The 22,492-nt window shown below is 54.9% G+C and overlaps 3 protein-coding genes across 3 annotated transcripts; 2 read left to right on the forward strand and 1 right to left on the reverse strand.

Moving 5' to 3' along the window:
• Nucleotides 1-3,839: 3,839 nt before the first annotated feature.
• VOLCADRAFT_96843 (uncharacterized protein) lies at nucleotides 3,840-9,917 on the reverse strand (the record flags this gene model as incomplete). The annotated part of the gene is made up of 13 exons (XM_002955875.1): nucleotides 3,840-3,959; nucleotides 4,292-4,390; nucleotides 4,880-5,275; nucleotides 5,792-5,940; nucleotides 6,283-6,337; nucleotides 6,864-7,058; nucleotides 7,268-7,513; nucleotides 7,669-7,827; nucleotides 8,022-8,216; nucleotides 8,415-8,516; nucleotides 8,751-8,937; nucleotides 9,433-9,856; nucleotides 9,893-9,917. The coding sequence occupies 13 exons, from the start codon at nucleotides 9,915-9,917 to the stop codon at nucleotides 3,840-3,842; spliced, it is 2,352 nt and encodes a 783-aa protein (XP_002955921.1).
• A 2,133-nt stretch (nucleotides 9,918-12,050) lies between these two features.
• Nucleotides 12,051-15,779, forward strand: VOLCADRAFT_66286 (uncharacterized protein; the record flags this gene model as incomplete). Its single annotated transcript, XM_002955814.1, has 7 exons — nucleotides 12,051-12,187; nucleotides 12,456-12,618; nucleotides 13,234-13,278; nucleotides 14,015-14,085; nucleotides 14,802-14,853; nucleotides 15,221-15,308; nucleotides 15,622-15,779. 7 exons carry the CDS (start codon nucleotides 12,051-12,053, stop codon nucleotides 15,777-15,779), a joined length of 714 nt encoding a protein of 237 aa, XP_002955860.1.
• Nucleotides 15,780-20,740: 4,961 nt separating this feature from the next.
• VOLCADRAFT_96845 (uncharacterized protein) lies at nucleotides 20,741-22,270 on the forward strand (the record flags this gene model as incomplete). The annotated part of the gene is made up of 3 exons (XM_002955815.1): nucleotides 20,741-20,843; nucleotides 21,375-21,548; nucleotides 22,140-22,270. The coding sequence occupies 3 exons, from the start codon at nucleotides 20,741-20,743 to the stop codon at nucleotides 22,268-22,270; spliced, it is 408 nt and encodes a 135-aa protein (XP_002955861.1).
• Nucleotides 22,271-22,492: the final 222 nt, after the last annotated feature.

Here is a 22,492-nt window from a genome sequence, read left to right on the forward strand (position 1 = left end):
AGATCCACCACCGTGTGTGTACACTGCTGCCGCTGCTGCTGCTGCTCCTGGCTGCTGTAAGCGTCGCTGTGGGAGGAGCTGGGCTCGTGCACGTGGGTGACTCCGGATGAGAGTGGCCCCGAGAAGGTCTACTGGTACCGCTGAAGATCCACCACCGTGTGTGTACACTGCTGCCGCTGCTGCTGCTGCTCCTGGCTGCTGTAAGCGTCGCCGCCGCTATCACGACAGTCATTGTGCGGCTGTGGCCTATCGTGAAAAAATAGCCGTGCGCGCTGCCTAAAATGTTTCATTTATGCGTAGTTGTGTCGCTGCTGTCGAGTAGTATTAGAAAGAAAGCTCGTGTGTGGAGGCGTGTTTGTATGCCTGCCTGCCAGGCTGGCAACTTGCATTAATAGCGGAGTGGAGTGTTAATGCGTGTGTACTTTTTTGTGCATTTTTTGTGTGTACCTGTGTGTATTTTATGCAGAGGGTTTTCGGTGACAGGTTCTGAGGTGCTGACGTCGTTTTCCCCCTCTCCCGCGCGCGTGCAGTAGCTCCAACGCCCGTTATCTTTCGGGATTGCGACAGTGGTAGATGGGTAGAGATGTATGTTTAAAAGTGGTAGATGGGCAGAGATGTATGTATTGAATTGTATAGATTGTTTTTCAGTGAGTTTTATGCGATGCTACCTTTACGGCCGTGCATGCAAGCTGTGCTGATCTTTCCTGCGTTTTGTTTCATCTTTGGAAGATAACTTGAGAGAGGCGGTGCTGTTTCTGTTCTCTGAACCGTCAGGTGGAGGATGATGTCGTGAGGATGATGTCGAATGATAGCGTCATATTTTTTGAGTCGAGCTGGTTGGTTCCTTCTATGTGTGTGTAAACAGAGCGTGGTTAGTTAAGAGATAGAGCGACGTGTATGATATCTACGCTACCTGTATGCGTCGTGTTTGTCGAGCAACAATGCGTCTGGTGCTTCCAGTGCGCTTGACTCCTGGCGGAAACCGTGTCTTGTCGTACAGAAGTGTTCGGCGGGCTAGAGATTAACAGAGTGTTTTTGTGTATATGCTCATTTGTTTGCATAAATTTCCTGCCTCCGTTATATGCGTTAGCTGTAGGGTGTGTTATGGAGATAAAGATGGTGTGTAAAAGCCTGCACCTACGTTGAAACTCATTTTCCTGATTGTTCAGGCTTGACTTGAACATGCTATGACATTTATATACGTCGGTACAGGTATACGTCGGTACAGAATAATGCGACACGTTCACCTCCTGCATGCCCAAAACCATAAGTAACATACGGCGTTTTTTAAGCATGGCTTTGTCAAGAGTTTCTGAACAGTCCAGACGGAACAAGGAGTGTGGATAAGCAGGTAAAAGCACCAAACTGGCCAAACCTTGCCCTGAACACATCGCCCCATGGGCAAATAGTTTGTCAGCTGCAGTTGGTAACATCCTCATTTATTGACAATTTTAGCACGACGGAAACAATGCTCAGCACCGTAAGGCCATGACAGCACGGATAAAAAACAGTCCGAAAAACACCGTCACGCATCACTGAACACAATCATGTGCTACCCCCATTACACTGTGGGCGGCTCGCCCCGAGAAAAGGACGAGCACCGGGCACGAACTATTGACTGCTGGTGGCTCTTGCTACCGTGGTGCCGCCAGTGTGGTGTCGCGCTCCCTGTAGGTTGCGGTTTCCTCTTCCACCACCGTGGGGCCGGCCTGTGCCCCTAACCCTTGTTGAGCTGGTGTCCATGGGACTATTTGAGCTGCTGCCGCCGCCGTGGGGCCCGCCTGTTGTGGGGCCAGTGGTGGCGGCTGCCTCAGCAAGGGTGATGATGGTGGCGGGGCCCGCAGCTGGGACGGGGCCTGCAGCTGGGGTGAGGCCTGCTGGGGTCCCACCATTGCAGCAGTTGCAGGGGCCGCCTGTCCTGGCTGAGCAGGGATCACGGGGTTGCTGGCTGCATGATTGGTATCTGCCATGGCGGCTGGGACGTTTGCGGCCGTGGTGATGGTGGTGGCGGTTACACCAGCTACATTTGTGGTGGCGATGGCTGATGCAGGCGGCACAGGTGGGGGTGCGACATATGGCTGCAGCTCCGGGTTGGGCCCCCTCCCCATGGGCGCTAGCTGGGGCCCTGTTCCCATGACTGGCTCCATGCCCCATCTTGGCCGCATCACGGCCGCTGCATACGAGGGCCCTCTCCACCGTTCGAGGGGCATGGTTGGCCCGGGGCAGCAACAGACTGTGCAGTATGGCCCTGCCGTCACATTTGCTGTAACTGCTGTGTCTGGCGCGCCAGCTCCTTCCGTGGTGGTGCTATGCACGGCATAGTGAAGGGTCCCTCCTGATCGTTCCGTTTCAGTCTGGAAGCCCTCAGTACGCCGGACGTGGTTACCTCCCCCGCCCTGCCGAGTTCGTAGTGTTGCTCGCCCGGTAGACCAGGGGTGTCCTGCGCCACCTTGATTTGCCAGGTGTCTGCCATCATAGTGGGATTCAGCTCATGGATGTCTGTTTCATCCCACCTGAACCGCGGGGTGGAGTAGCAGAGGGCAAGGAATCCAGGGATGGCTCTAGGGACCAGGTTGGTGGGGATCCCCTTGATCTCCCAGTGGGGGCGTTCTGCCTTGTATAGGTTCGTGATGGGCAGCTCCACTTCCACCGGTGGGCTGCTGGGTAGGAGTTGGACTGGCCCCAGCTGGAGCCGTCCTCCCCGGACTGCTGGCGAGGTGGTAAGCATTGCCAGACCACCTTTCCGGATCAAGATCCTGATCTCTTGCACCATCACGCCGCTGGGGAGTGCCCGTTGCGGGCATTTGCCGATTCGCGGCCCGAGCAGCCCCTCTGCCTCAACGGGCGGTATTATCGCCCGTAATCTGTTTAAAATGGCCTTGCCCATTGGTCCATGTAGCTGGGCTTGTATGTCCGCGGGGTCGGAACCGGCCGGCCAATGGATTTCCATGGTAACCTGGTCCTGATCCATATAAAGTGGGGTTCCTTCTGGAACCGTGTCCATTATTATGTCGATGTTCACAAACTTTCGTTCCGCTTGGGAGCGGCTTGGTCGTGGGCGAGCAGCTGAGGCTGTCGCCCATCCATTTGAACGTTGTTTTGGCGCGGAGGTCCGCGCCTGCCCATTTTCCGCCATTCTGGTCTATGTTAACTCAAGCATATTTTGCGAGAGTTCTCCGTTTTTGCCGCGGTCGGCGAGGTCAGCCACAGGCAGTTCGCGGTCGCGTTTTAACGAATATTACATTTGCTCATGTTGTTGTTGTTGTTGCTGTTGTTGTTATTGAATGTTACGGAGTGGGAGGATTCAGGGCACTTGAACACATTGTCATTTCTACGACTTATCACCACACAGCATCATCCACCATTACCACAATGTACTACGCCTTACGAACTGCCAAGTCCAAGGCGGGTTTGATCCTGCCTTCTAGGATCCCTTCTCATCCAGTCACCCGAACATCCGCAGCGACAGAGGGTTGAGCAATCGCCACCAATCCGCGTGCAGAACTCGGTCCATCAACTGTGACCTCAACTCCACATCTCAGCAGCTAGCCATAATCTCACGCTCCCGACAATGTCGGGGGTCTACCCAAGAATTTCAGCGCATATGGCATTAGTGTCACCAGAAAGATGTTAACTTAGGGTTTTAGCTTTTTTAGGGTTTTTGAACGAACACAGGCGCAGCACATCCCAAGACTCAATCCACAATATTCCTCTCTTCGTGTTCCTTCCTGTCTCTCCGCCTTTTGTCCATCATAGCGCCGTTTCCCCGCGGTGAAAAGACAAGGCCAGCGGGTTGGCAATGAGATTCACTCTTGCAGTGTCGGAACTCGCTCCCACTGCTACAGCAGCGGCAGAAACGGTCGTGGCGCCTCCAACGCATGCTGTAGTGACAAGTTCTGGTATGGCAGCGCCGCCGGCCGCAGGCTGGTCGCACGCGACTCAGCATCCTTCGCAGCCACCTGCGAAAAAAATCATGCAAACCACCTCAATCGAGCGGACGGGGTGTAGTCCTATGGCGCAGGTGGCAGCAGATTTTAAACCGGACAGCGTGTGGGCGAGAAAGTGAAGGCTTATGGTAGTCTGCGGTACTTTCTTGCTCTGCTAATCCTCTCCATATAACGAATTCCCCTGGGGAGACTGAACCGGAATTTTGTCCGCAATAAATCTACGTGTCCCATTCCCGCGGAAGGCCAACCCTCCATCCAAACGCTGCAAACAATTCCCTTAACCATTCACCATCCGTACGCCATGGGATTATACAAACCGCCAACCGCCGACACTCTAGCCACACCTGCAGCCGGAACAGCTCTGGAAAGCGCCTCTCGTCGTGTGTACGGCGGTCATCGTACCATAGAAGCTGCTCGCGCGCCACCTCGGGATCTCGGCACAGCTGTACGACAGCCATGGAGGATGTTTCTCGTGACACAATTCGCAAGAAGGCTTTCAATTTGTGGGTTTCCTAGAACATTCTCTAGAATGAACAATGTGCGATGGCTGCATAGAGTTGCATGGCGGCAATCTGCTAGGGGATGGGGAGGTTGATGCATTTCGTTGATTCGTTGAGTTTCGCGCGCTGCGTGTCAAGGAATTGCGCGTTGCATCTGACCCTACATAGCACATAGCTTCTAAACAGGAGCGCTAAGGTGAAGCGCTCTGCCATCCAAAATCTTGGGCAGTGTCAGGTAAGGTAAAAACGTTTTCGTCAGGAGCCTTAGTCTGATGATCTCACAGAAACGCACACATACACACGTACACTCCACGATCCCAATCTCTGGATGCTCTTAACTCTGGTATTATATTTAGGTGTAAAAAGGTCAAGAACATCCGTACGGCCGTACGGCATCCTCCGGGCTACCGTTAAACCCCGCCCCTGCCGTACCTGGTCCACCCAGTCCGTGGGCAAAAGACGGTCCTGGCAAACGAGTCGAATGAGTGCCGCCAGGCCGTCCGCATCACCGCTGCCGTCATAAGAACCTTTCCCCTCGAAGTCTCTTCCGCCATCGCCACCGTCGCATCCATGTCGCTTACCCCAGTCGCCACCACCACCACCACCACCACCACCCCCGCCTCCAGGATACAGCCATCCATGTCGCTTGGACGGCCCCGGCGATGCGTCCTCCGGTTTCGGAGCTCTAACGGCAGCCGCAACAGTTATCAGCACCGCGTGCGAGATCGGCGCCACATGTCGTACGATCATGTCGTACAGATCCATGAGCACACGGCCTCGTGGGGTGTTGCGGTTGAAGGTTGGATGAAACTGCAGCTGTAGCTGTAGCTGTAGCAGTTCCAGAGGCACTGGTGAAGAGGACGCTCTACCCTCGGCGCCGTCGCTACTGCCGCCACCGTTGATGCTTGCTTGCGGGTCACTGACCCGCGGGACAGTCGGCGGATTGCCGTGTTGTTCCTGGGGCAGTGGGTCGTCCGGGTTGCTTCTTGGCTCCGTGTTCAGTAGGCTTGATGTCTCCGACTGCGCTCTACAGATGCTTCGAGAAGCGTCCGACTCGGCTGCAGTGGCCAGTGTGGCGGTCATCTGCCCTACCCTAGGTAAGAGGCAGAACGCATCGCTTTTAGTCTCTTTAGCCTCGACATCCCCATCGCCACTGCCTGAGGCCGGCAGCCCTACCTCGCCTCTTCCTTCTTGCTGTTGTTGTTGCTGCTGCTGCTGCAGCAGCAATGCCTGCTGTTGCTGCTGCCCCGCCTGCCCCTGTGCCTGATGCTGTTCCTGTCTCTGATGTTGCTGCTGCTGCTGCTGCTGCTGTTGCAGCAAGTGGCGCTGCAGTCGCTGCCGCACCAGGTGGTACTCGGCCATCTCCAGCAGCGTCTTTCGCAGCTCCGAACCTGGGGGCACCTCCGCAGCCAGCGACCAGCTCTCCAGCAGTCTGGCCAGCTGCAGTAGCCGGGTGCCGGGAGCCATGGGCCGCCCCACTGCCTCCGTCCGCTCTCCGACACCCCGGTAGCCGCGTTCAAACATGTACGACTCGCCTGCCGTTTGGCTTGTAGCAGTAGCAGCCGTATCAGCTGCATCAGCCGTACCAGCTGTAGCAGTCGTAGCTGCGGTAGTAGCTTCACCTAACAGAGGCCTTGAAGGTGTTAAGGACAGGACGAGTGCGATGTTGTTGTTCTTAGGGTGGTGGTGATGGCGATGGTGGTCAGCAGCAGCTCCTGGTCCAGATACCTTTGTTGTTGTTGCTGCTGCTGCTGCTGCTGCCGCTGCTGCAGGACGATGCTCTTGCGATGGCGGTGAAGGGGCTGGCGGTAGGAACTCCGAATGAAGAAACCAACCCGCGGGCACGAAGACGGCGTCGCCGGGATCAAGGACTGCCACCTGGCCTTGGACCTGTGATGGTGGGTGCAAGCAGGAAGGAGTCTGGGATCGGCGAATGGGATGATTCACGTTCCCTAAGACCGGAAATGGAGAGGGTAGGCTAGTACGTGGCGACGGAGAGAGGGACTAAAACCTTTGGAAGCGTCGAAGAGTGGTGTGTACCAAAGTCCTGCATGGGATGCTGCAAGTGCGTGGTGACCCGCGGATTGGGTTTAACAGGGGCGGTGGAAGCGCATGCATGCGTGTGCACGTGCGCACGTGTGTGCGTGTGTATGTGTATATGTGTATGTATACTGTCACAGTTGCCGAGGGTTGTGACCTAGTCAACGGTAGGTCTCTAGGGTGAGTCAGAAAGGTCTCCTGAACCAACTATGAACAAACGGGGAGCAAACGGTAAGGAAGAAGGCAGGCAGGCTGCTGAACAGAACCAGGAGGCCGTGATGTATGTAATGATATGTAATGAAAATTGCTGATTCCGGTGCACCCAGAGGACACCTATGCCTGCAAACCCCACCAAAACGCCAAACCCCGGGCTCACGTCGTGAAGATTCTCCCAAGCCGACAAGACCGTGGCGGCGGCGCGGGTGATGTCAACACCCGGAGTGTCGTACACCAATGTATGTGCTACCGCCGGCATGCTGTACCCATCGTACGGATGTATTACAGGGAAAGGTGCCAGGTACGGCAGAGCGTACTCAGGAGGGACGAGCAGGATACGCCGTCGGCCGCAGACCTGGTTCCGGAGCAGCCAAGGTAAAAGTTGGTTCGGTTGGTAGTTGATCGTTCGTTAGCGCACGTTGGTCTACCATTACTTGAAGTACGTCACGGCTGTTAAGGACTCATGTGGAATGTGGCGTTATCACAATCATGGTTTGTGAACCATAACCTTTCTACCGCTTCCACTGAGAGCCCACATCCCTATCCCCCCCAAAGGTTTCCTACCTGCAAAATCACACGATCATCAGACGCGTGGTAACGGAGCGGCAGTAGCGCCCCCTCACTGCCCCACTCCAGGGAGAGCGTACCGCCGGAGTACGGCAGTCGTACGACTGGCAATCCAGGATGCCCCCAAGCAGGGCTTCCGTACGGTCCGAGGTTGAAGGGAAAACCAACTGGGCGCCCCTGGAGTCCGCCGTCGCCGGCAGCTGCTGGGCTTTGTGGTAGCCCCCAGTAGCTTCCTAGCAGATCCTGCCGTACCCATTTGAGTACGGGAGAAAGCAGCTCCTGATCCAGAGGTCCATTCGGGGGTCCATCTCATCGATGTAGTACAGAGCTCAGTACACTGTACTGCTGACGGAGAACAACACACGGAAACCATGCATGTATGGAGGTATGGATCTTACCTTGCAAAATTCCCACCAGCTTGCCTCGTCGCCGTCACCATCACCGCCGGCTAGGCCCCAGGTCCACGGCTCGAAATTGAAGTCCACGGCCTCAACACCACCACCGCCGCCGCCGGGTCCGGACCCGGTATGGTGGCCGGCTAGCTGACATAGATCGAGCTGAGGGTAACACGGGGGCATGCGGAAAGGGGAACACCCCACGGGTCAGTGGGGGTGATGGAAAGGGGGATAGTGCTGCGGGATGTCGGGAGAGGTGGAAGGGGGGAGGGGGAGGGAGGAAGGGGGGAGGGGGGGAGGGGGGAAAGGAGGGGTTTGTGCCACGGGGTGCCGAGTTTCATGCCCCCTTCAGTCACCTGGATGAGGAGCTTGTGTTGTTGCCACTCCTCCAGACAACTGAGCGCCTCCGCCAGCGTGGGCGTGCGGCCGCCGGCGCCACAACCACCGCCACCGCCGCTGTCGCCGCGGCCGCTACTGCCAGGCCCCGGGTTCGCCGGCGACGCAGGAAGGAGCAGCGGCGACGTGTCGGGGCAACGGAGGCGGTGGGGACCCTGTCACGTACGGTGTACAACAGTACGACAGCAGCACAGGATGGCGCAGTGTAGCTGTGGACTCAGCAGCAACAGGAGCTGCTGCAATTTCTTCTCCTTTGCGCACCTGGACATCCCCTATTTTTTGGGAATTTGTTTCTGGGAGTTTGGGAAACGTGTGGAAAGCATGGGTCCCTCCCCTTCACATTCCACACTCACCTCAAGTTCCTGTTTCTCGCGAGAGTGGCACAGGAAGCGGTGCACGTCAGCCGGGGAGCGCCACGCGGCGGTTACCGTAGGTGACCCATGGGTCTTATAAGCCTACGGTGTTGAGTCGATATGCATCGGGAACCAGGGAGAACATGGCCCTCTGGACATGTATGTAGGAGCCTACGGCGAGACACATAAGTTGATCCTCCAAGTTGCAGGTAGGTACAAAGTACGGAGTACGGAGTATAAAGTACGGAGAACGTACAGAAGCAATGCACTGCTTTTCTCCATCCATATCTCCCCCATCCAGCCTAAACCCGTCAAGCCACCGCCGTATACACTCACATGACGGATGAGAGCTTCTGACAGTTGCTGCGGCCTGTCCAGTACGGCAGTCAGCCGGATGGCTCGATTTCTGAACAGTGCCTGACGCACGGACAGGACATCCTCCAACCAGACCGGGCGGCAAGCGGGCAGTGCTGTTGTGCGCAGCGACGGCGGCCAGCGCGGCGGCGGCAGTGCCGGCTGGGAGCTGATGAGGGGTCCATGGGCCCGCGGTGGGAATTTGGTGGTTTGGTGGTTTAATGGGTTCGTTAGCGCCAACGGCGAGCCAACGGTCAGTCAACGGTCATCCAACGGTAAAGGAATGGGGAGGCCAAACGGTAATGCAACGGTGAACCGACGGGCACATGTACATGACTGTGACGTGTGCATGACTACGGCAGCTCCGATGGCAACGCCACAACGCCAAGTCCTATTCTGCTGGTCCTTGGGCCCCCTCGGGGCTCGTATGGGCCCGTTGCACCTTCGGAGAGTAAAACGCAATTCCAGGTGGTGTAACGCATACACACACACGCACGCACACACGCACGCACACGTACACACACATCCATACACACACACAGAAGCAGCTGTCCGCCACCTCCATAAGGTCTTGCAAAACAACGTGCACTGGTCATACATGGACCATGGCAAGTAGATGGAAGCACCGTGGGCCGCACATCAGATGTACGAAGCGTCTACAAACCTTCGGTGTACGACAAGCTGTCGCGACTTTGACGTTGGCGGCGGCGATGACGGCGGCGCCAGCGGCGGTCGCCCAGCGGCTTCACTTCCTGACACGGCGCTATCCTCGACTTCACTCATGCTGGAAGAGGTTGTCAACTCGTTGGGTGCTATTTTTAAGTGGTCAAAAAGCCGTTGGATACCGTTAGCACCCAATAATGAGGCAGTACGGGAACCCGTCGCTGCTGGGGTCACAGCAACTGCTGCCGCCGCCGTCGCCGCGCCAGCGGCGGCCTTCGACGCATCAATGGCTTCTTGTACGGCATCACGAGGTGCAGCCGCGGCATTATTGCTCCTCTTGCTCCGGCGGGACAATCCGGAGGGGAAATCCGTGAGTGCATCTTGGAGACATGCTTGCGGGTCGAGACTTGACGACTCCTCTTCAGCTGCGGGTCGGGCCCGGGGCAGCACACGACCCTTACCATGATGAGGAGTTCGTACTAGCATTCTTCCTACTAAAGTGTACGGCAGGCTGGTTTGTTTGTTTGTTCGGAAGGTGAAGCAAGCCTTTCGGTGCACGATGACTCCTAAAGGTGGTGTAGGGCAGGACCTAGGCGTGGACCTAGGACGCTGTCATTGTCGTTTGCCGTTGTTGTCGTTTGCCGTTGTCGTTTGCCGTTGTCGTTTGCCGTTGTCATTTGCCGTTGTCCTTGCCGTTATGCTGTTGCATTTCACGTGGAGATTGTTGACACCTCGACACTCTGACGGAAACCGCCCGCGCTGGGTGGTGTAAGTCGAAAGATAGGCGTGGATCCAACACGCTTAGTGACCCACTACCCCCTCCCGGGGTTTCTGTCTGCTAACTCTTCTAGTGCTGCTAGCAATGCGGGTGGCGGGAGTGAAGAGGACCCCACATCCAGCTACGAAACTCTGCCGAGATTCCAATCCGCAGCACTTCGATATTCCCGTTTTCTCCCATCCTCGCAAAGCATTACACTTCAGCTCTACATACACAGCGGGCGAGAGGATAACCAACAGCAGCAGAGACGCTGTCGTACCATATCACACATAGAGGCAGATGACGGCGCGTCGTACGGCCCAGGAAGCTTTCCGCGGCAAGGCTGTTTTTAGGAAAAGGAAAAAGGAAGGACAAATGCCTCGGTCTGTCTGTGCCTTGGCTGCAGCTGGGAAAACCGCACGGGAATGGCCGAACAAGACCAAAAAATCTGATTCTGGGAACCCACCGGTCGCCTGTGCAGCGCCTGTGGTTCGACGACTGTTCGACTCTGCCGAGAAAGACGACCAGAAGAGGATCCGACCGAGCAAATATAGCCGTCTAGGCATTAACAGTACCTCCCAGTACAGTGGGTGGGTCACACTGTGCGGCGAACTAACGGTTTCTGTCGCAGTGCTTCGTGAGTGTACGTAGTAGCTTGGTCTCTGTTGTGCGGAGGTTTGGAAGAGCCGAACCGAAGAAGCTTCTCGCGACTGCCTGCGAAGGCCTCCGTAGCACAGCCTTCTCTCCAGCCTGCTCAACATCCATCCAACTAGTCGTTTGCATGGAGTTGGTGTAGTACGGAATTAGGAGCGCGTGTTTGGTTCTGTTTGAGCGTGCATGGAAAGGAACGCATAAGTGCCGTGCTTAGATCTCTGTTGTAGAGGGGTGGGCGTGGAGAGAATTGCGGGAGATGCGGAAGGTGCCGCATGCGGAAGCGTGCGTCCGCGGCGTAGGAATTGCCTAGGATGGGAGTGTGTTCCCGGGAGACCATTGTGTAGAGGCGCGCCATGTGCTTCAGTGATTACTAGGGGAAATGGCCGAGGACAACAATCTTCTTGCATCCAAACACTCAGTCAGGAACGACAGGCGAGACGGACAGAGCTTTAAGGTTTGTGCCAACCAAAGGGGAAATTGTTTGTTACTTTAAGGCCTCAAAGTTGCATGTCAAGACTAGCAAGCACTGGCAGCCAGCCAGAGCGGTCCGCTCTGCAGCAAACCGGTCGACTACCCGTACTGAATTAGTAAGGAAACGCTCACAAGCCACAGCCTGAAAAGATATTCTTAAGCTCTGAGGGAAACTTAATTAAGCTTTGCTTTAGATTGTCATAGTGGCTTTTAGACGCACTGCGGTGTCCTTTGACGTTTTTCGGGTCCACTTAGCGCTCACGCCTTCGGCTGGGCTGGCTCCATCTTACTACATTGTAGTGGGCTGAAATGCAAACGCTCGGCGGCTGCTGGCGTCTTGGGTCCTCCTCGGCTTTCCAGCGGCGAATGCTGATGGCCGGTAAGCCCTTAACTCATAAGAAATCTTTCGCTCCAAAGCTGCCAAATTTATTGTCTCATTATATGCCTTCTATTAACGAACAGTATCCGAACGAGCCATCAGGCATTTAGGTCGTTTAAGTCGTCTGAAGGTTGAGTTGTTCAAGACCTGCTAGTGCCCAATCATGCACAGCTGATGAACGTATGCACTTTTTAACTTTCGTCTCTTTCCCGCCACCTCATCTCTATGATCCTCTACTATAGCGCCAGCAGGCCGGACCTCCCTCCTCGCTAACACGCCCACGTCCACAACTGCGGCTGTTTCACCTCGACCAAGCTCCGCTGGAGAAGGTTTCCCCAGCACCGTAGCTGCCAGCAGCATGGGCGCCGCTGCCGCCACCACCACTCTTGTGGACGCGGCGGTCCCTCCCGCACAGCTGGACCTCCTCTCCATCCGCGGGGTGCTGTTCGATGTCGACGGTACACTGGTCGAATCCGACCCACTGCATTTTCGCGCGTGAGTTTGGGCTCAGGGTGCCCTGTGCCACGTCGTGTTGATGTGGATCGCACCGAAATCGTACAATCGTACAGACGCGTTGCTGAGCTGGATCGCCAAGAAGTCGCAGCTATGGCCTTTCTGCAGTGAACATTAAAAGTAATAATGGATAATAATAGTTAACTTCAGAAATTTTAATAATTATTTGGTTCAATTAATGTTGAGCATTGGTTCCTTGCACCCTTGGCCGCCTGCTCCCGGGACCGTTGGCACCGTTGGTCGTTAACAGGTTCCAGGAGATTCTGCTGGAGTTAGGTTTTAACGACGGACAGCCCATTGACGAGGCTTTCTTCCGGCGCCGCATCAGCGGTCGCCACAACCCGGCCATTGCAGCTGATCTGTTTCCGGATTGGGAGGAGGCTCGACGAGTGGCCTTTTACACGGAGAAAGAGGTAACGGGGGAGCTGGGAGGTGTTGGGGTTTTAGGGTTTGGCGGTTTGTTTGGGTGAGAGGAAACTGGCGTGGGGTAGTAAGACGGAGAGAGGTGAAGGGGGAGGTGTATATTGTGGCGGTGGGTCCTCCTGATGTCGTTTTAGGTGGGGGGGCCCCTAGTGAGCAGGGCGGAGGCAGGGCTGGGTGGGTGTTTTGCGGCTGCCGTACACTGGACGAGCTTGCTTGGTGGACTGGGTGGTGTGGTGGTGCTGATTTAGGGCAGGGTTCCATAACGTTCGGGGTTTTTTGTCGGCCACAGATCTCCGACTACTAACTTCCCATCGAACGGCCAGCGAATAAGACTAGCCGTCCATTTCGTCCTCGTTACATAATCATCACCGTCATCAAATTACTATTAGTATTATAATCAATAATAAATAGCAATAACAATAACAATGAGAATACAGTAATAGTAATAATATATCATAATAATGTTTATTCCGTCCCCTCCCCTTTCCTGCGATTTGTCTAGGACGGGGTTTCGGAGCTGGAAACCCCCCTTTTAACATCCCCCCGACCCGTTCCCCCCCTTCCCGCAATCACAATTCTCAATCACCCCTCCCCCCCCCACACAGGAGCGTTACCGGCGGTTGGCTGCCGCGGGGCTTGAACCCCTGGAGGTGCGTACGTACGTATGTGTATAAGTACGTTTGCTTGTATGTATGTATGTATGTTGTTACAGGGTGGTTAACTTCGCCAGCGGCCCCCTTTCCCGGGGCAGTCCCTGCTCTCCCCTGCTAGAGGGGCACCCTAATCCGTCACCCCATCCGACTTCAGAATGTATTCCTTGGGTTCGGCAACTCACCACCAGCATCCAACCAAATCTAGCGGATCAACGGCGCATGAACTTAGTTCCTGGTCAGCTCGCAAGTTTATATTATCAGGTCCTACATCGTCCATATGATGGGGGGCCACCTCCCATTTCAACACTCCTCAAACACCCGAGGAGCCGGCAGGCGGATTTTAACCCGGGTCGGCCGGGAGCAGAAGTCAGGCCTTAACCTCTGCCATCCGCCTGCCTTGTATGTATGTACGTACGTATGCGTGTACGAATGTATGTACGTACGTACACACACCCGCTTGCGCTTTGAGTAAGAAAGGTACACCGCTTTCGGCCCATGATTAACTCAACCCCTAAACACGTAAGCTGTGTGTGTCTGTATGTGTGTCTCTGTATGTCTGTGTGTCTCTGTATGTGTGTATGTATGTGTGTCTGTGTCTGTGCTTGTGTGTGTCAGGGCTCGTTCAGGTTATCATGTACTTTATTGCAACACTTTTAATTGATTCAACTCCCCATCCAGTCCCAACACCCAACACCCGGCTTGTGCTGCCGCATACCCGTGCAACCATTTTTAGGGCCTCCGTGAGTTCTTAGAATGGGTACGGCAGCGAGGACTGCGAACCGCGGCCGTCACCAATGCACCTCGGTAAGCCTCCTGCTTAGCTGTCTTTGTTCGTTCGTTGGTTGATTAGTTAATCGCTTAATCCTGCTGAAGCCTCACCTGAAGTCCTGCTTCCGTTCCAGCCGGTACGACACGTCTGTGCCGTAACTTCCGGATGGCTTCCCACCCCACCCCGCACCGTCGACTCTCCTAAATTATCCCCCCCACTCACCTTTCCCCCTCACTCACCTTTCCCCCTCACTCACCTTTCCCCCTCACTCACCTCTCCCCCTCACTCACCTCTCCCCCTCACTCACCTCTCCCCCTCACTCACCTCTCCCCCTCACTCACCTCTCCCCCTCACTCACCTCTCCCCCTCACTCACCTCTCCCCCTCACTCACCTCTCCCCCTCACTCACCTTTCCCCCTCACTCACCTTTCCCCCTCACTCACCTTTCCCCCTCACTCACCTTTCCCCCTCACTCACCTCTCCCCCTCACTCACCTCTCCCCCTCACTCACCTTTCCCCCTCACTCACCTTTCCCCCTCACTCACCTCTCCCCCTCACTCACCTCTCCCCCTCACTCACCTCTCCCCCTCACTCACCTCTCCCCCTCACTCACCTTTCCCCCTCACTCACCTCTCCCCCTCACTCACCTTTCCCCCTCACTCACCTCTCCCCCTCACTCACCTCTCCCCCTCACTCACCTTTCCCCCTCACTCCTCTCCACTCCAACCCGGGGCCACCTGAAAAGGCGCAGGGTCAATGCCGAGATGATGTTGGCGGCGCTCGGTATCGAAGCCATGTTCGAGGTACGGGAACTGGTTTTTCACCTCCTCCCCCCTCAACCCGCCCTTTCCCCCCCCTCCTTGGCCACTTGTCCTTTCCGTTCCGTACTGTACATGCAGTACACCGCCAGGGGCCTTATCCCTACCCTACTATGGCCAGTCTAGGACCAAACATGTGATTGCGCTTGCGTTTGTGGGTGCTGGTGTTGGTCCTGGTGTAGGTGTGTTGAACTCACGGGATCGGGACTCGTCAGCTCGCCATCCAGACCCCACCTGACCTCGCGATGCACCCCATACTTCATCACCCAACCGCCGCTTTTGCATCTTTTCCCAACCACCCCAACCGTTATAACCGCTCCAACCACCTCGCAACCGTTCCAACCTCACGCAGCACCTGGTGCTGGGCGAGGAGTGTACCCGGGCAAAGCCGTACCCTGACCCGTACCTTGTCGCCATGGACTTGCTGGGCCTTACACCGGGTGAGAACGGGTTTGTACGGCATGTACTGCGGCTTGAGAAACTGTTTTTGTCCTTCATTCGTCCCTCATTGTCCTGTCTTTTGCCGTTCAAATCCACGGACCGCGCGCCGCACGGATTTCACTGTTGATCGGCATAACATACACACAACATACATACATGCATACACATACCTGCTTCGCCTCCCGCCCCCCCGTTGGGTCGTAGGCCGTCGTCTTTTACTTTTGCACCTTTGGCGGGTGATTTCCCCTTTCCCTTCCCTACGTGCCATTCCACCTTTTGTGCCTGCCCTTGTACCTGCCCTTGCACCTGCAGGTGAGGTGGTGGTGTTCGAGGACTCCCCCTCAGGTGTGACTGCGGGAGCGGCCGCGGGGGCTCCCGTAGTGGGGCTGATGACGGGGCAGGAGCCGGAGGAGCTCAGGAAGGCTGGTGAGGAGGAGGGGGTTGGGGAAAGACGAACCACACACGATTGAAGCTGCTGCCAGGGCAAGAGAGTATCAAACGTAGAACTGACCGAAAGGCGAGACCGAGACCGAGACCGTGACCTCGGGATGACGAAGTGAAGAGGATGTCGGAAAGACTACCTACCTACGTCGCCAGAACTAAAAAAGAAGAAATAGTATTGCCAAGCCGTAAAGAAGTAGGTGTAGAAAAGTAGGTGTGAAGGCGGCGGAAAAGTAGTAAAGCAGTGCTGTCGTAAAGCTGGCATAAAGTTGCTGGCCAGGAGAAATAGCTGATTTGCTGATACTGAAAGGCTGTCGGTATGCAAGTGCTCCTCCCCACCCCCCAAACTAAAACGCGCGACCGACCCGACCGACCCGACTATCCTAGGGGGTTGGGGGGAGGAGAAGGGGTGTGTGGGGGAGGGGGGGTAATGGGACGGGATGGGGCCGATTTGTTAGTTTTTTCGAAAGATAGGAGGGTTTCGATAGGTGGTGTTCAGATATTTCACCCTTCATTTGGACGGGGATTTAGGCTGTCGGAAGAGGAGGTAATTAAATTCATGCCAATAAATAATTTCTTATGGGGAGAGGGGACATGAATGAGGAAACTGCCTTCCGTGGAAGGGTTGATTTGGGTAATGGGATTTTGCTGCACTAGGAAAGGGGCTGGATCCTTTACATGAAAGAAGCAAAACGTGAGCTGCCGATGCCCGCGTGCTGCGGTAGGTGGGTGATGCGTCCTTCTCGGGCCTTACTCTGCTTGCATGCGCCATAAGGCGCCTCGACGGGTCAGGTTCTATCTCTTGTCTGGGCTGCGTCAGGTGGGTAAGAAGTTGAAACGATGATGCTCCGCTTTCATCTCCCGCACATGTTCGCGAATCCTCCAGGTGCTGTATGGATTGTACGGGATTTCCGTGATGTCATGGTGGCTGTACGGGCAGCTGAGGCGGCGGCGCGAGGGGCCCACAACGAGGTGTCGAGCTCCGCTTGATAGTCCTGCCGGTGGTGGAGATGGCAGTGGTGGTAATGGTGGTGGTGGGGGGTGCTGGGGAGGAGGGCCTGCCCACTCCTTTCCGCCCCACGTGATGATGGCGGTGAAGACGGCAATGACGGGACGATTCTGACGATGATGATCTCGACGACATTCTCAGTGGTGACATCCAGGATGCAGCTGCTGCTGCTGCTGCTGCTGTCCAAAAATTCGAATGTTGTCACAATCCCAAGGTGCCCTTGTTTCGGACACATGCCGCCCGCCTCTGCAGCCCTTTGCGCCTCGCATCCTGTACGACATCATGTATGACCACCCGCTGGTGGGCCACTCGCCCGTACACCTCCCAAGTCTCTCCTGGCAGGGCCTCTGAATAAATCGTCCACTAAACGGGGCCCAGTCCTATGCACCTTAACTACCTTCTGCGTCGCTGGCCTGAAGGGCCGGGTCCTCCTCCGCCTCCTCCGCCTCTCTCCGGGTCCACCGTCCTCCTCCGCACCCTCCTGGCGCGGTTTCAGAGGTTTCCGGGCGAGCACTCTCACCCCCGTTGGAAGTCGGGAGACCTTCCGGGATGCGGCGCGTGGGGCTGTCGAGGAGGTGGAGTGACCCATGATAAAAGCTATGCGTGTTCACCAACAGGTTTGTCATCGTCAGATTTCTCAGGTTGAGGGGAGAGAAGAGATGATGATGAAGCAGAAGAAGGAGTGGAAAGAAAGGGAGCGACAAGGCTGTGCATCTAAACCAGATTCTTAGAATTAAAGCGAGTGAGGATTGGGGAGATAGAAGGAGCACTAACTTGATGCTAATGGGATGAGCGGAGCGGAGATGAGCTCGGTGTTTCGTCGTGCGTAGTACGGTGTTATGTGACAGGGTATGCAACAGAGCGTGCGATTTTCGGTTTGTTACCAGAGGGAGAGGGAGAGGGGGTTTCTGGGGGCCGAAGATGTTTTAAAGTCTGATAAAACTGAATTTTTAAAGATATCTTTGCTCCTCAGACGAAGGGCGACGGCTGCGAGCACTGAAAGGTTTTGTTGAATTCATGGAATGCTGGATCTTACGTTGCCGATGGGGTTGTGGGAGTCTGTAATGGTGGGCGCCAGCACACCGTAAGATATCAGGCAAGCAACCAACCAGATGTGTGGAAGAGCGCTGAGCAAGTGAACGGCCATCGCGTCTTGAGAAGATGTGGAAAAAGCCGCCGGAGGTTATGGCATGCTGCACTGCAGGTTACAAGCAGGTTATTTGGCCCGGAGTTTTCCAGGCGTTTAGTTTTCGTTCGTGATTAGGAAAAAAAGAGAGGATGCGTCGAAACGTTTGGTTTTTTGGTGATGGACGTTCCTCACTTAACTGGGGTGCACTCGTGATGCCATAGCGCATACCGATGTGCGCTTGCATGAATCCTGGGAGGGGACATCGTTGTTTTGATGTTAACAGACAGAGAACAGCATATGAGTTGAGCGTCGAAACTGCGTCATTTGAGACGTGTGACCGCTGTCGAGGTGAGGTAGAGCTTGGCTGGAGCAAAGATTCAAAAGTTTTGCCTCGCAATCAGGAGAAGGCACAAGATCTCCCAACTGTGAGGCTTTCCTTGGCTACAGATCCTGTATACTGTAAAAATACAAAGGAAGAGACTTGCGCAAAGCATCTTCTCATCGTCCTCGTTGTTGTACAGAGGTTGCTTTGTTTGCGTCAACGTGAAACGTGCTGACTCGACCTGGATTTCATTTCGGCGGTGCCCGTGACAACACATAAAGACGCTACACCCGCCTTATTTTATCGTTACTTAGAGAGCTTAGCTGTGAAGCACCACGATTTTCTCGACCTCTTGTTCTCCCTCCTTAGGTAACTGCGCATCCTCGTCCCCACCGCTGTTTTGATTTAGTCTGCTCCGCGGCAACCCCAACAAGGACCAAACAACCCCAAGACCAACCTCAGCAAAGATGCGGCTTCCTAGCCTTCCTCACCCCCACCTGTCGCACGCTCTGCGCGACTCTCGCCTCATAACGGTGAGTATGACCTCTCGCTTTGTAGCAGGATAGGCATCGCTGGAAAAGGAGCTTTGCCGTTTTAGAAAACCGAGCTGTGAGGAGAGAAGATTCGCAAGCTGGTCACAGCCACGAATACATGGTGTTGCAAGGAAACAGCGCTGCTGCAGGTTTTTGCAGCAGCTGAGATCCGGCCACGAGTTTATTGAGCTTTGGTAAAGAGAATTGTACGCAGATGCAAGCGACAGCAGCTGCGCCAGTATGACGCAAAGCGAGCTCGGGACCCCTGGGTCGCGGCGTTGCTAAGACAGAGCAACCCGGTTTTCTTCCCTTTGTTTACACTTTAAAATCCTTTATTTTCATTTTTGTCTGTATGAGCGAGGATCAGATGAGATTGTTTTCGCGGTCCTTAGGGTTCTGCTTGCGTTGCGAGCCAGGCTCTCATGGGCCGCGCAGCAGGCAGGCGAGCAAATCTTAAATTATGTTGAAGTCTTAACTGAGTTTGTTCTATAATGAACCTTGCTTAGGAACACTCGCGGGTGATGCCTGACATTATTTGCTTCGTAACGGCTTTGAGGCTGCATCCCTGTTCTTGGCGCTGCATGCTGATGTATGAATCTCAGATCGAATCATTTCTTACTGGGATAGTTTGTTTTAACATGAATTTTTACGATCATGTTGCAAGCTCGGCAAAGATTAGCAGAACGTATCGCAGCCAATCGCCAAACGAACGTCTTGCTCTGGCCGCTCGCATCCCCCCTGTCAGGCGCTCGTGGCCGAGTTTTTGGGTACTTTGCTGTTTCAGCTCTACTCCGGAGCCGTTGCGCGTGGACCAATCGAAACGGCCGCTTCGTTCGCTGCGATTAGTTGAGTATGCTCCGCTTCAACAGGGCTTTGCCAAGCAACCAAACAACAACTTATTGCGATCATTTTACATATAATCAATGATTAAATTACTCTCGCTGTTTCGCTCGTGGAAAATTCCATGGTGGCTGTGAAAATGTCGTAAAGTTTATTACCTAGCCAGACTCTGTTCTCTTCTTGTAATCAATTTAACTGAACTGAATAAGCTTGCACATGCGACATATCTTGTTCATGCAATAAAATAGCAAATTTAAGTAATTTTCACTGTTTCCCGAGCTCACAGTACGGCGTCGTACAGCATCTTATGAGAGGCTGCTCGCTAACTGATATGAGCACATTACTGCTCCATCATTCATCCGCCGCAACGCGCGTCAACACGCAACGCGCCTCAAAACGACTGTCCTCTTCCTACCGTTGATTACCGTTAATTCATGGAAAGTCCTTAATTAGCTGGTCGCTCTCCGGGTCGCAGTGTACTTGACGTACAACCTGAGTGGCGGTCATTTGAACCCCGCGGTCAGCCTTGCTGGCGCGGGTACCGGCCACGTGGATCTCGTACGGGGATTGCTGTACGCCATCGTACAGATTCTGGGCGCCATCGCCGGTGCGCTCATCCAAGTGGGCCTTGTGTACGACAACGACATCGGCCATCCCAGCGAGAGTTGCTTCTCCCCGCCTCGCCATGTGACTGGCCCTGAGCTGTGGGGCTGGGAGTTCATCAGCACTTTCTTCTTCTTGGCGGGTGCGTGCTAACTAATAAAAACAACTTTCTCTGCTGAGCCTTGTTTTCCTGTTTTCTGTACTGTTGTTTTTACAGCCTTGCTCATGGCAGCTTCTTTTTTCTCCTTACTGCAATCTTTTTTTATAATGCAATGTTAACATTACTTAATATAACCAGCCGCTAGGTTTCCCATGTGCTATCGTGTTCCGATGCCTGCTCTTGTCTAGCCCTCTTGTCTCCCCTACTGCGCTTGCTGCTTGCTCTCGCTTTCTAGCTGCCCTTGCTAACCGGACATTTGTTGGTTGGTTTCAACAGAACAGGAGGGCCTTGTTCGCATTCCACCACCCCCGCGTCCTTTTACACCATCATATCCGTACGTATGTACAGACGTACAGCCCAATGCCCGCCTCCCCCCATGTTGAGATGAACAGTCATGTACACCGCCGTATTCGTGGCGCCGGGGCAGGGTACCGCCGCCCCCCTGGCTGCGGGTCTGGCGCTACTGGCGGCTCTGTCCACAGGTGATGGGTGGGTGGGTGGGTGGGTGGGGGCTGGGGCCTGGAGACCAGATGTGCGAAGCTGTTTCGTTGCTGACAGTTGTGTGCCCTCTTGATGCGTAGTGAAAAGGTTTTTTTAGGGTTTTAGGGGGTTTTAGGGTTTTAGCTGGTTTTAGGGTTTTAGGGTTTTAGGGGGGTTTAGGATGTAGCATGACATGGACGCGCCGCGCACCCCTTGGGACCTATCCTTTCGCTAGAAGATACTTTGCGGTCTTCATTCCTTTTTCATATGACTAATGGTAGGTATCATCTCCTTCTAAAGAAGACTCGAACAACAGTCATCATTCACCGCGTTGCACCCACCATCGTAATCATCACCCTTCCACGCGTGCGACGCCGAGTGCGAATGAAAGATGGTAAATTCGTCGTACACTCACCCACTCCCGTCACCACTTCCAGCCCCAAAGTGCCGTCCACATGTTCCGATCCGTGTACGCATGTACTCGTCCCGTAAATTCACATCCGTGTTACTGCTCTCGTGCATATACATACATACGTACATACATACAGGCGGTTTCTACACGGGCGGCTCCCCGCTCAACCCCGCCCGTGTCATCGCCAACATGATTGTCTACCGATGCAACATCTCCTGGGGCTGGTCCTACCTGCTCGCCCAGCTGGCCGCCATCGGCGCGGCGGTGGCGTGGGTATGGCCCGTGCACGGCCTGGGCATGTACATGGGAGGTGAGTGGATGGCTCTGCGTGCGGCGGCGGATCATTGTTATGTCCGGCCGGCTATGTACCTCTGTTTGTTGTATGAGTGTGTGTGCACGTGCTCAGTGCGTTTGGGGGGGACCTGGGGATGCACAGCCACTTAATGCGGATCCACAGAATGAAGCCTTAATTGAGTTAATTAAGGGCTCATTCTGTGTGTAGTTTCCTTAATAATTAACTGAAGTATAAGGGGGCCTTAGGGCTTCGCGGCCTTACAGCTTGGATGGAACCCAAGTGCGCTGCTGATGTGAGCCGTATTGTTAATAACCCCATCCCAGCGCAATAAGGAAAATTGAGCCACGACGCCCACATCACAGCTTCCGATTACCGCGATGCACCTACGACAGCCCGCGTTTTTCTAGGATTTGCCATCTCCACCTGTGTCCTCTCTCATCCCAGCTGCAACCGAGCAAACACTTATCCGAACCCACAACACTTTTAGAAGAAAACTAAGTAAGAGAAAGAGAGAGAAAAACCTCGTCCGCTTAGCCTGCTTTCATATCCGTGTGTCTCTAGATTTGTAAGGAATTACATCTTTTTATGGCGGCGTTCCCACCGCAGGGCCCCGTCCCGACGCCTTCACCGGCGCCGGTACTCAGTTGGGTACTCCGGGCCTAACGGATCCCCTCCTCGGAGGCGGCCGTGGAGGGGCGGCATCCGGCGACCCGGCCGGCAGCTCCGCCTATGCGTGAAGTCCAGGGTTCGATCCGTAAAGGAGGCGGTTTATCCGCCTTCTGGTGGTTCAAGCATCGAGAGTCGTCCTTGTGGACCTCCGCGTGGAATGATTCTGCGGACCATCCCGAAAGAAAATGGAAAAAGAGAGGGGAAGTTGTAGCAAAAAGGGGTTGAGAAGGGGTACGTGTTCAGTAAGAAGTGAGGTTGTTTGGGTCTTGGATTGCGATGCCTTAGTTGAA

This window comes from Volvox carteri, assembly GCF_000143455.1.
Source record: "Volvox carteri f. nagariensis unplaced genomic scaffold VOLCAscaffold_55, whole genome shotgun sequence".
NCBI lineage: Eukaryota > Viridiplantae > Chlorophyta > Chlorophyceae > Chlamydomonadales > Volvocaceae > Volvox > Volvox carteri.